The sequence below is a fragment of the Hippocampus comes genome, unplaced genomic scaffold (assembly GCF_001891065.2).
Source record: "Hippocampus comes isolate QL1 unplaced genomic scaffold, H_comes_QL1_v1.1 scaffold93, whole genome shotgun sequence".
Lineage (NCBI taxonomy): Eukaryota > Metazoa > Chordata > Actinopteri > Syngnathiformes > Syngnathidae > Hippocampus > Hippocampus comes.
The window spans coordinates 39993-53833 of NW_017805481.1; the positions used below are offsets into that span (position 1 = coordinate 39993).

At 43.2% G+C, this 13841-nt stretch overlaps 1 protein-coding gene and 1 long non-coding RNA gene across 2 annotated transcripts in view; one reads left to right on the forward strand and one right to left on the reverse strand.

The window, feature by feature from the left end:
* The window catches only part of vat1 (vesicle amine transport 1), a 28726-nt gene that overhangs the window by 10739 nt on the left and 4146 nt on the right, over window positions 1-13841 (forward strand). The window contains exons 3-5 of the mRNA XM_019875786.1: window positions 9500-9670; window positions 10022-10111; window positions 11012-11253. Coding sequence (XP_019731345.1) covers window positions 9500-9670; window positions 10022-10111; window positions 11012-11253 — 503 coding nt within the window. The remainder of the gene's footprint in view (window positions 1-9499; window positions 9671-10021; window positions 10112-11011; window positions 11254-13841) is intronic.
* On the reverse strand, window positions 4750-6477 carry LOC109519344 (uncharacterized). Its single transcript, XR_002168931.1, has 2 exons — window positions 5657-6477; window positions 4750-5036 (listed from the first exon to the last, which is right to left on the reverse strand). It is a non-coding gene; the product is annotated as an uncharacterized LOC109519344 (long non-coding RNA).

Below are 13841 nucleotides of genomic sequence, written 5' to 3' on the forward strand. Positions count from 1 at the left end.
CTCCTTTTATTATTTATAATTTTATCTGTGGTTTTATTGTTCTTGTTTTGATTGTAAAGTGTCCTTGAGTGTTTTGAAAGGCGCTTATAAATGTAATGTATTATTATTATTATTATTATTATTATTATTACCAATACTTAGCTAGCATTAGCACTGTAAACAAGTCCACATTAGCTACGGCTGCTACATTACTAGCATGACTTATTTGTAGTTGAGTGTAATCATCACCCGAAATGTTCGCAGTTTAAAGTTTTTTTTGTATGTAAAATCAATCATAAATTTGAAAAGAGGTGATAAAATCCCCTGTCAAGCAGAAATTCTGAATTGGCTCCGCTGTTCTGTCTTAATAGCTGTCCAATTCCTTCTTTTTTGCTTTTGTTGCTTCTTTGCCCTGCTTCTGCTTACTATTCTTATGCTCAGATCTTGAAAAACAAGGGATGAATATTATTTGTCTATTTTACGGTGTTGGATATTCCACCATAGGTTCAGCAAAGTTAACAGTAAATAACTCCCTTCAGTCTCCAAAGCTGGACCTGATCAAAATCAATACAGTATTTTGATTGCAGCAGAGCACACTACTACTAGTACTTGGAGCAGAGTGTGAAATCGACACAGCAGTGGGCTCATATGGTGCCTCAGGCTGTGAGTCGGTGGGAGGTCCTACCAGCTGAACCTGTCAAAAATTGTTCCTGATGTTCTGTGATTCGAGAGATTAAAGGTATCGGCGGTGACAGGCGGTACCGCCAAAGGAGCGAGGCTGTTTTTTCTTGCTACCTTCTTAACTCTCATATGTTTGCAATATTACCAAGGAAATAACGCCCGAGGATTCATATAGTTAACTCAATGTATTCGCCCAGGTGGATATGGTGGCAATAATGCAAATGAACGCTGTGTTGATATTTATCATAACGGGGTAAAAATATTGTTAATAAAAATTCAACATGAATAATCTGTCTTCGTGATGATGTTTGGCGACAGGGTGTAAATATTAGAAACAGCCCTGATACAGCAATATTATATCAGTGGAAGCATTATTGATTACGTACTTTATGACTCCCAATAGTCTTATTTTACGGTCTTGATGAAAAACCAATCGGTCCGTCACATGATCATTTGGAACATCGCCGTTACAGCCACTAGTTCAAGCAACCCTTTTCAGTCAAAGCTGTTTTCATCTCAAATCCTCACATTTTGATGTCACCGTTCCAAGTACTGTGCATATACCGGTACTGTACTGTATTTTTTTAGTGCCAACCCCAATCAGATGATTTGTGTGTGTGTGTGTGTGTGTGTGTGGGGGCGGGGGGTCGTTGGGAAATCAAGTCAATGTCCTCTGGAACGGTCCTATTTTTTTCCCTCTCAGAACACTTGAATATCACCTGGGACAAATGATGAGCTGAGAGATTATCCAACTACTTTTTTTTTTAAGCTCTTACATCTACATATACACAGGGTGTTTGGGGGGAAAGGGGGGTTCGTCACAAGCCATCCAGTGACTGCGTGGAAGTGAAAGCAGCCAAATAAACAGCGGCAGCATGCCCGTGCAACTCTGCATTCCTGCCCTATCGGCTAAGGTGGAGCCAGGATGCAAAATAATGAAGTCGTGGTGACACACACAGAGTCACAATGCAACACTGAGGTCACAAACCTGAAACCCCACCTATCCCGACATTGAGATTTATGATCGGAGTGACTATTCTGAGAGATGTTCCATCAACACTAAACACATAAAAAAGCGAGACAGATTGCGACAAATACATGTAAATGATACTGAATATGTACACAGTGTCACTGTGAATCTTAAAACAATGAACACAGCTAATTATTGAACGATTAGTTTATTACTGTGGTTTTAGTTTTCTTCGGTGTACAGCTGTAATAGATTTTGCTGGTCATGGAGGTATTCAGTGTTAGCATTTTAGCATTACAAGCATTCACCTAAAACTGTTTAGTTCAAGATACTCCATGCTGTTCGTAACCACCGAGTTTTAGCATTATGGTATTAGCATTACAAGTATTTAATTAAAACTGCTTAAATGTTGTGTTTTGAATACTTCAAGCATCATGTCATAATCTAAACAATGTTAACAATCCAGGCAAGTATTTGGACATGTTTGACAAGAAACGTAGCAGCTAGCAACTAAATGGATGATGACGGCCACCATCTGCTCTGGTGGCTGTTAGCTGCTAATCACTAATTTTTAAACAAACCAGTGAAGGACTACCTCTATAAATATTTACAATATGAGCGTGGTTTTCTTTTATAATTGTAATTCCAAAGGTTGTGCCTAAACTACAGTCTTTGTAGCATGTGGAGTGGGATGCTAGAACACATGCCAGAATCAATTTTGGAGATGGTAATGCATGGTCTTTGTACAACCTGTTGATCTTTAAAAAGGAAAATGGTGTAAACAAGGCTAAGTGACATTTCACAAAGCCACATGACAGAAATGCAGCCTAGAAAGTCACAATGTACCAAAGGTTCATATTTTTACATAGGCTACGCTTTTGCCCAACATTAACTCAAAAGATTGTCAACTTCTAGACTATAGCAATTTTAGCCAGTGAAGCTAATGAGGTTAGTTCCTGGGTGCGACATTTTCTGTACGGGCGATGGGGCGATTGCATTTTGCTAGGCAGCTTCACCGAAACAGTGTCAATGAATGACAAATGTCATTTTCTTCAAAAAGTTTGGTGAACTTTTGCCTGTCACATGACCCGCAAAAGCACCTCGTCCAGCCCAAGAAAGAGTAAACTGTCCTCAGCTGCCTCCCTCATGTCCCTACCGCCACCGCTGTCCTCTTTATTTGCCAAACAATAGCTTTTTGTATTTCCTCCCGCCGTGCCTCTCTTCCCCGCCGTTGCGCACATCTGCATCCTCCTCCACTCCCCCGGCAAGACCTCCGCCATATCCGTCGCTGGCGTAACGTATTCTCGCTAACCCTCTTGTGTCACCCCCCCTGAGGGAATTTGGGTGTGGTCAGGTCCCGCTGACATTTGGATCTGTCTTTGCGAGAGCCATCCACTGTGACCGGCTTTTCCTCTCTGACCTCTCCCTGAACCGGTGCCCGGCGTTTGTGAACCCTTCGCTTGGCATCTATTACAGCACCACACCCACCCTACACATTCCTGCATACGGTCCAATGATGACGTGACGCCACTTTGGTTTTGTGTCAGGGCTCCCGTGACGGAAAAGCACAAGCATATGTTCTCAATCTGGACTGGTTGTAAAGCCGCCTCGTTCTGGCTCTAGTAGCCTAATCGGAAGACTTCCATGCAGCTGCTTCATGAAAGAATGTCGAAATGTGCGCGCTAGAGTAAATGCGGATGATCGTTGGAATCAGAATCGTCTTTGTTGGCCAAGTGAGTCAAAACACATCAGAAATGTCTGTGATAGTTGGAGTCAGTCAGTCAAGTGCTATCGCAGAAAAGACACTTGAAGAAAAGACACATTTAGGACATACCTGTACACAAATACAAAATGCCAAAAGAGCAGGGGGGGGGTACATGCATAATGTTGTATTTGCATTACTGGTTTTGGAGGGTTTAGCACAATTAGGATGTAGGGTTAATTGGATCAAATCAACACACGCGCGAACATGTTTTGCTTTTCATAAATTAATGTTTGTGTTTTCTGTCTACTATATTGCCACATTGTTGCTTTTTTTTAAAGGATGGTTTGTTTCTTGTCTACTTTTATACAATTTTAGAAACAACCAGAATAGATTTTATTTCACAGACACAAGCTCTGGAAGTCGTCATTCTGACAATGTCCCTGCCTAACATCTCAAGCAATACAGGGCTCAATGACTTGCTTTGGGCTATTTTATGACCACTTCCTGCTTTCAGTAAGTGTAACTTTGTATCCCAGACGGAGTGATGATTGAATTTTTCACATCATTATGCCACAGTTTGAGGCATATATTTTTGTGGTCAAAAATTCTCTTTGCATTCAAGGCATTTTTTGTGTACAAACAAACATTTTCATTAAGAAGGGAGTGAGCATCGTCTGCACCTTCAAACCAAGCACCTTCTTTCAACAGAAATTTTGTGGAATTTGAACAAAAATACTTATTTGGGCATTTTTATTCCCTTTTTTTTAATGAATTTTGAAATAACATACAACTAGAATCAGAATCACTTTATTCCAATTGTCTGTGGAAGATTACATTCACAACTAGGATTTTTGTTTTTGGGGAACGAAATTAAGTATTATAAAAATAAATACAATTTGATTTTTAAAAAATGTACAGTGGTGATTCGACTGACATGTTTTTGAGATTCAAGCCGACAGGTCTTTTTTTTTTTTGCTTTGACTTGCAAGTACAGACTTGAGATAGACAGACTGGAGATTATTTATCTTCTATGAGGAATGATTAATATCAGTGTCGTACTGATGAGCTGAGAGGAATTGAGATCAGTCTTTATGTCTGTCTTAAAACGGATGACTAAGGCACACCAAAATGACCAACACAATGGCCATATGTGTGACAAAAATGTACTTTATGTGGAAAAAAATGTTTTATTTAACATTCCAATACTATAGAGTGTTACATACACTCTTCAACATTTTGTGTAATTTTTCGTTTTTTTTAAAAAAAATTTTATTCCTTTTATTTTTAGGTAGAACACGTCTAGTCAAAGCCTCTGCTTGTATATTTAAATCCCGTGCACACGTTCACGACCTCAGTCAGGCCCTCAGGCATGTTATCCTTCCTTTGGTTGGCAGATTATGACTGACAGAATTCAGGAATGACGGCTGTTTTTTTTTTTTTTTTTAATCAAGTTACTTTCAATCATTTATACATTGTATTCTCTAAGCACACGTGTTTTTTTTTTCCATCCATTATTTAGCAGTTCACAATGTCGCTCACGTGGGTAAGCCTCCTGAGGCTTCAGTAGAAAGTGCAACTGTCTGCAATGCTGGGCTAATTCACTGTGATCACCAAGCAAAGTGGGGAGTCGTTCGGGCAGAGCCGTTGAACCGTCAGCGCTCCTCAGGCCTGGCTGGCATGGCCGCCGGCGCATCAGCTGCGCTGATAAGAGAAGGGAAACCAGGGTGACCTCTGAACTACCGCTCTAGTCATGCCAGCGTTCTCATTCCAGCAGTCTTTAAACCCTCCGAAACTCCCCGTTTACCCAAACCAACCACCACCCTCCCTTCCCTACTCCCCCCCCCCACCTTCTCGCCTCATTCTTACCACCGCACACACTGGCAGGTGTGTCTGATGCGTATTACGGACACCTGCGTGTGTGTTTTAGTCATTCACATAATTTAAACTGTCACGCTTCATCACCAGGGACGGTTAGGGGTTAGGGTTTTAGTGTCTGTGGTTATGGAGTGTCGGGCTTAGGAGAAATGGGTTAGTGTTACGGGGTTTAGGATACGGAGGGTCAAAGGGCTGGGATTAGGGAAGTTTAGACTTGGGAGTTAGTTTTGGGATTGAGAATAAGGGTGCAGGGTAAATTTGGGAATCCCTCGTCGGCGTTATAAATTTGAGATAAAATTAAAACTTGGCGTGGGCACGTTTATGCGTGTATGGGTTGCATAAGAAAGAGAGGGCAACAAGATCGCCATCGATGTGTTTTTCTTTAGGCAGGCACGTTCCCTCCATAAATAGTCATGCTGTTTTACAAACAAGATAGTCTGAATTACCGGCGTGACATTCCTTCCTCGGGAAATCTACGGGCAGCCTGCCTTCACCACACTCAAACTGGCTTCCTGCACATGCTGCCTGCTAAGAGTTTTGAGAGAGGCAGAAAGAACGTTAATTTGCTCTCCGAGCTTTGCCTGTGCAGCCCACAAAAAAAAAAAAAAAAATACCAGGCTTACATAATGCGGAGTAATAGCAGTGCAAAGAGTGCACGTTGACAAGCAAGCTCCCATCACTCTGGCATCTGAGCTGGGGCTGCAGAGAAGACGACGAGAAGGAGGGGGAAATAAAAGGCTTTGTTGAAGTTGTAACGCAGCCCGTGTCGGTCGTTGGGAGCTGTTTTCTTTCTTTCTTTTTTTTTCTTTTTCATTCCTTCGTAGGCTGCCGCAAGCAAATGACGGGTTGTGAAAGTTCCTCAAGTAAAAGTCGAAGAAAAAAAAATGGCAGAGGAAGTGACACAGCCAAACAAGTCTGTCACGGCTCAGCTCGCAAGCATTTTCATTGAGATAGCGACCAGGACATTCAGTCCAGTGAGGTGTTTTGCACAATAAATAAAATCGAATATGGGGAAAGAGTCTGAGGTCGACGACATTTCTTTATAGCTCGACTAACTTCCAATTCCTCTTTTAAAACATTGATAGAAATAATACAATCTACTGTAAAATTAAACAACTATTACTCTGAGTATATTTCTTGGTTACCTCATGTTTACGCGGCCAAATTTTGCCTGTCAAAAAACATGTCGAATTGAATTTTTACCAAAAAATGAGTAATATCCATCCATCCATGCATCCATCCATTTTCTAATCCGGGCACACATAGACAAACAATTGCCCAGGAGTATTAATTTTTATCCAAAAATTTAAGATACATTTTTGAAAAAAAAAGCATAAGAATTTTACAAATCAACAAAAACAAACCTAATAGAATTATTATTGGAATAATTTTGTTTTTAATATGTTCAATAAACAGCAATAAAATGGAATGTTGACTCGAGTAGTTAAAATATAAAACATTCTTCGTTAATAGATTCATTATTTTTTTTCAAAAATATTGTCAAATTTAACGATCATTTAATAGTTTGCAGGTCATCAAATGATATAAAATTCCTGTAATATGCAAGCTTAACCGCTAAGAGCCCCACATGGCCCAAAAAATGCAAAGGGAGGCAATGACAATCACTCATAGTTTGGCAGAAGCTTTGAATATAAATGAAGATATTGTAGGTCTTAATCAGGATGATGCAGATGAGTCACTCCATCTCAATGTCATGTTCCGATAAATCTGACAAGCATTTTAATGCACTGTTGTCGGGCTCCGACTAAAACAATAGCGTCTTAGTGTCATTGGTGGATTTCTCCTTGTTTTTGTCTCAAATTCCTCATCTGACGGAAGTATGTCAGGATTGGCGGGGAGAAACAAAAAGCTCTACTGTGACTGAGGAGGAAAAAACAAACAACATGCGTGAATGTTTTGTAAGCGGACAACAAATGTAAACATTTCAATTTGATTTCAAGAGAGCCAATGCGATTAGCAGCAGGAATCCGCTTAGGCTGCTGTCTCAGCCTTGACAGTGGATCTAAGGTTTGGTGATAGTTATGGACTTCGGGTTAAGGACTGATTTAGGGGTGGGGGTAGGATAAAAAGGAGGGCGGAGTTAACTCGGTTCTTCGATGGGATAGTCAATAGGATCATCGATTATAAAAGGATGAGATATCACTGCCCTATTGCGGGGTCGGCTGCAGTCAGATAACGGGGTGAGAGTCGTCAGTGGTGGTCGGAGGAATTTTGGTTCGGTTTCGGGATAAGGTTAAGATTCGAGTCCCCGTTAGTGCAAGACTTAGAGGGCTCCACGGAGCAAATGAAGCTTTCATCCGGAGTGGCGGCATACTTGCCCAGATTAAACTCTGTGATCTGTGCACATGTGCACAAGTGCGAGCGAAGTCAGTTCAAAGCGCGCAAGGAGGCCCGCTGGCTAGGATCCCAGGTCTTGTGACGCACCGTCAGGAGTTCTCTTCAAGAGGAGGGCTCGGGGAGAAAGGAGGGAGTGGGGGAGGGGGGGACAGGTACCTTCTGGGTCTTCCGCTGACTGGAAGTTCGTGTTTATGCGTCCCCACGCTGTACAAAGTTATCTGATGGTTCGTCACGCACTTGTTTTGTTAAGCTGTCGGCCGAGCGCTGATTTAAAGTCTGGACGGAAGGTCAACGTTTTGTTTCGCGCCAATGTGGAGCGATGGTGTTTACGCACAATTTATTGCAGCAGCAGCAGCAGCGGCGGCGGCAGATTTGTGTTAAGATATGATTAATTCTTTACAGCGATCACCATATAGTACCTTCTGTGCTTGCATGAAACATAATTGATCTGATGGCCTAAATTCTTCACACTTGGTCGCCTTTTTTTTTCCTTACCGGGCACTTAACGGTACTCAGAATAGGTGTCACACACGTCATCAACCGGCAGGAGAATCATGTCTATCTCCAGGCCAATCGGCAAACAAATGCCACGGTAATGATAGAAAAATAAAAACATCAATAAATTAATGTTGTAATAATATAACTGGCGGCACGGTGGTCGACTGGTTAGCACATCAAAACTAGGAATGAAAATCGAACATTTAATTTAAAAAAAATATCTCATTGTGTGCATACGTGTGTGTTAAGTTAGCTTCCTGATTCATACAAACATTCCAGCACAATGCTGACAGTCTTTTGTCAACTAAAAACAATATTTGTGGCTTCACCTTGAAAAGAAAATGTCTCCTTTTGCTCGCTCATTGCTGGCAATTTGGCACGTGTTTCCCTGGCAACATCTTTTTTTTTGGGGGGGTGCAGGGGGGGTTTGCTCACCACAGAGAACGAGAGTGGAGCCATTGTGCTGCTCTTACACGGCAGCTTTTAGAGCAACAACTCTCCCACCACTGCAAAACGTCAGTCGGTGACAATAATAAGATGATCGTAAAATATTGGTGTATAAATGCATGCCAGGTACACCAGCATAATATCCATTATGAGAACAGCATCAATACACATATATTTGCAAAGATGACAAGAACCTCTCAAGGGGGAAAACACACACACACACACACACACACACACACACACACACACACACACACACGCGCGCGCGCGCACTGTAAAGGTCGGGTCTGCTCTTTCAAAGGCTTTTTGCGATAAGATGCGCAAAGCTAGACGGGGTCGGCATGAATAACCTTTATGGATGTCTTTCACTTCGAGTCCTGTGCAGTCAACCTCCCTTTCAGCCCACCTCGCGCTTATCAGTAAACTATTACTTCTCGGCAAACACGGCTATGGCGCTTTCAAACAGTGCGAGAGCAAACACAGATATCCACTTAAAATGTGCCACATGTTGTTTTTGTGCGACTGGTAGAAAAAAACAGACATGTGGGATTCCTTGAATGAGCCAGAAAACAAAGCAATAGATGCATCATTTGGCCAGCTCATTGTGTGGAGTGTCAGCTCCCTAATGTGATTGTGTAACAATTCGATCTTTGCATACCTACAAGCACAAAACCAAAATGTGCTGCCTTGTTCAAAACAATGAATAACACCGATCACGCGGACTCTATTTGCCTTAAAAAGTGTGCATGGAATTATTTTTTATGTCATATGTTGCTTGGGTTGTTCAAGGTGACAGATTCTCAGTCAGTTCCGAGGCGTCTTAATAATATTTTTGTGACATGATTTCATCAGAGAGATCAGCATAGCTTTTGAGTAGAAGATTTAGAAGGCGGGGAATCTAGGCTTGTCGCGTTGATTATGAGGGATCAATTAAAAGTCAATTTGCTTCCCCCTTTAACATTTGACACCATTGTGTTCCCCACAAGGTGGCGTAGGCACGGCGGCCACGCAGCTGTGCAAAACAGTGAAGGACGTCACAGTTTTTGGCACGGCATCGGCCAGCAAGCACGAGGCCATCGGCCAGGCCGGCGTCACGCATCCCATCGACTACCGCACCAAGGACTACGTGGAGGAGGTCCGCAAGATCAGTCCAAAAGGTGAGAGGGTAGAGGGAAATTCAATGGCTTGAAATCAATTCAGTAACTTTTTAGCCCCAAACACTACTCCGCCGCTGTGGGTGTGGTCACAGCATTCAATCATGTCCAATTTAAGCAACTCCTTTTATTCCTTTTAAATCCGGCGCGACTGTCACACACTCGAGTCTTGACATGGCGGAATCACATCTGCACCATGAAGTTTGCACTTGGTGAGCGATCTGTCTGTGCTGTCTACGAAAATCGAGCCCAATGTCTCTAATTAGACATCTGGATCAATGCCCACCGCCTTCTGCTGTGTGTTATTTGTGCATATATGTTAATATGAGCACTTTTATTTTGTCTCCCATACAGGACTCGACATAGTATTGGACCCTCTTGGAGGATCAGATACCCACAAGGCCTACAACCTGCTGAAACCAATGGGCAAACTCATCACCTATGGTCAGGAAAACAATGCAAAATGCACCTCGTTGACAAACGTATTGCTCCACAGAAATTATGTTTCTGGGTTAACAATTTTAACACGTGAGCCAAAAGAAAGTGCTAAAAACAAACTCAAGAAAATCCCATTGAAAATTGTATCTTATTACCCTTCAATGAATATTTAGGGTTGATTACACTTGATTAGCAACTACGCTTGCAACGATCACACGCAAAAGTCATTCAGCGCCATTTAGATAAATAGAGCGATCAGAGTGACGATGGCATAACGATTTCCGAACCCTGCAAAACCAAACCAGGGCTATACAAAACTTATTGAAACCAAATTTTGAATTGAAACTCAAGTGCCACATGTATTTTACTGCTGCTCCCGTCATTTCCATTTTAACAGATATAATACAGCAGTTCAGTAGAGTGTAGTTCTATTACCCTCACCGGTTATTCCTTTTATTCCCAAAGCATCAATTTACCAGTTAACTTCTTTATATTAATATAATTTTTTTTTGGAATTTGGCAAAAAAATGCTTGTTTTTCTTAGAGATAGTTGTGAAAGTCTTCTCCGTTTGTGTCTTCACGACTGCATTATACTGCCCCCTATGCAGTCCGTGCAAGTGTGGACCGTGGGAAGGGCCTCCATAATGGGAGTGGGTGAGGACGGCATGCGCGGAGAACAGAGCTCTGGCTTTTTCATGTCGCACACAAATCCTTGCGTGCGGCATCCCACCCTCACTCATTCATCCTGGACCATCTCTTCCATCTTTATCAGCACTATTCAGAACCAAACAATGGACCACATTCTGTATACTCCAAAGATGTCATGTGGCAGAATCCCAGGGTGTATGCTCTACAAATGTGGGACCTGATATGACGCACTACGTAAACGACGCATTTCTTCTTCAGGTGCCGCAAACATGCTGGCGGGTCAGAAGAAGAACTTGCTGGCCGTGGCCAAGAATTGGTACCACCAGTTCTCTATCCACACCCTCAACCTGATCCAGAGCAACAAGTCGGTGTGCGGCTTCCACCTAGGCTATCTGGAGGGCGAGACGGAATTGATCAGCCAGGCCCTGAACGCCATCCTGGACCTCTACAAGCAGGGCAAGGTCAAGCCCCGCATTGACTCCACCTGGCACCTGGAGCAGGTGAATGTCCGCCCAGTGCAATTCACTTCTCAATACAGTTATCAGAAGTGGGATGCAAACAGCAGGTGGCCCCAGCTCGATAGACCCTAGAAATATAAGGGTGGGGGTGGGTAGAGATGGAGCCATCTCTAGCGATTTCCATTAAGGATAAGAATTTTAGGTGTTCCGTTAAAATTGGTGTCAGACGTCAGATACCATCTGTGACATTACAAAGAAGGCCAATGTCTCAGGCTGGGCCAGACAGAGTCAGACTGTTGATGAGGAGAAAGCTGCCAAAAGGCACATTATGAATGGAAGTGTGAGGAAACGGGGAAGAGACTGTGGCACTCGGTCAGCAATTGGATCTTCTGAAATGACGCCCTCCCGCTGTTCATCCTTTTCTTCTTCTCCTCAGACATTTCTCTGCCTCTCCATCTGTAACAGACTTCTGTTTTTTTTTTTTTAACCAGGGCTATACAAAACTTATTGAAACCAAATTTTGAATTGAAACTCAAGTGCCACATGTATTTTACTGCTGCTCCCGTCATTTCCATTTTAACAGATATAATACAGCAGTTCAGTAGAGTGTAGTTCTATTACCCTCACCGGTTATTCCTTTTATTCCCAAAGCATCAATTTACCAGTTAACTTCTATATATGAATATATATATATTTTTTGAATTTGGCAAAAAAATGCTTGTTTTTCTTAGAAATAGTTGTGAAAGTCTTCTCCGTTTATGTCTTCACGACTGCATTATACTGTCCCCTATGTAGTGCGTGCATGTGTGGACCGTGGGAAGGGCCTCCATAATGGGAGTGGGTGAGGACGGCATGCGCGGAGAACAGAGCTCTGGCTTTTTCATGTCGCACACAAATCCTTGCGTGCGGCATCCCACCCTCACTCATTCATCCTGGACCATCTCTTCCATCTTTATCAGCACTATTCAGAACCAAACAATGGACCACATTCTGTATACTCCAAAGATGTCATGTGGCAGAATCCCAGGGTGTATGCTCTACAAATGTGGGACCTGATATGACGCACTACGTAAACGACGCATTTCTTCTTCAGGTGCCGCAAACATGCTGGCGGGTCAGAAGAAGAACTTGCTGGCCGTGGCCAAGAATTGGTACCACCAGTTCTCTATCCACACCCTCAACCTGATCCAGAGCAACAAGTCGGTGTGCGGCTTCCACCTAGGCTATCTGGAGGGCGAGACGGAATTGATCAGCCAGGCCCTGAACGCCATCCTGGACCTCTACAAGCAGGGCAAGGTCAAGCCCCGCATTGACTCCACCTGGCACCTGGAGCAGGTGAATGTCCGCCCAGTGCAATTCACTTCTCAATACAGTTATCAGAAGTGGGATGCAAACAGCAGGTGGCCCCAGCTCGATAGACCCTAGAAATATAAGGGTGGGGGTGGGTAGAGATGGAGCCATCTCTAGCGATTTCCATTAAGGATAAGAATTTTAGGTGTTCCGTTAAAATTGGTGTCAGACGTCAGATACCATCTGTGACATTACAAAGAAGGCCAATGTCTCAGGCTGGGCCAGACAGAGTCAGACTGTTGATGAGGAGAAAGCTGCCAAAAGGCACATTATGAATGGAAGTGTGAGGAAACGGGGAAGAGACTGTGGCACTCGGTCAGCAATTGGATCTTCTGAAATGACGCCCTCCCGCTGTTCATCCTTTTCTTCTTCTCCTCAGACATTTCTCTGCCTCTCCATCTGTAACAGACTTCTGTTTTTTTTTTTTTTTTACGCCCTCCCTCCTCTTTTTTTTCCTATTCTCTGCTTCCCTCCTCCCCGCCTCTCTTGTTGCCATGGGAACACCCTGTCGTCTGTGCGCATGCGTCTGGTTTAGGGCGGGGTCCCTGATGCAAGAGACAGAGATGAGGATGAGAGGGAGGGGAGAAAGGAAAAAAAAAAAGCATGGCGAAGTTCTTCACAAGGCAACACCTTGAATCCTTCCGTCAATGCCTCGATCTAATCCTTTCCGAGAATCATAACAGCGAGGAATGGCACAGCGGGTTTATTTATAGTCACACTCGCTGGCCTCTTCATGAGGTACACGCCATCCCCCCAAAAAGTCAACAAATTTTGTCTTTCTTTAGATTGATGGTAAAGCTCCGTTTTGATGGTGTACCTAATATTTGTCCGCTGCATTCACATCCTAACGTATTCTTATTAGAGGGCTACCGGTTATTCTACATCCCCCTCCTCCTTTCCTTCATTTCCCATGGAGTGTGGAAACCGTCAGGGCTTTAGGTTGCTAGGAGATGGCCCCTGTTGCCGTGGCACCGGTCGATAGGTGGTCCACCCGCCTCGCGTTAGTGATGACGAGAGAGGAGGCATGAAGAGACGGAGGCGGTTCGAGGCGTCGTCGGCGCGCAACAAGTGGAATCGCGCAGAATGCGAGAGCAACTTTGACCTCCCTCCTGCTGGGTTATGAATCGTAACAATGACTCATAAGAAGATATTAGCATGACATTTTTGCCATGGAAAAACACCAGCATCACGATACGGGTTGATATTGTAAAGGTTGAGCGGTCTTTGCTTTTTGCATATAATGTTGTTCAGTTGGCTTTATCAAGCCGGAGATATTCAAC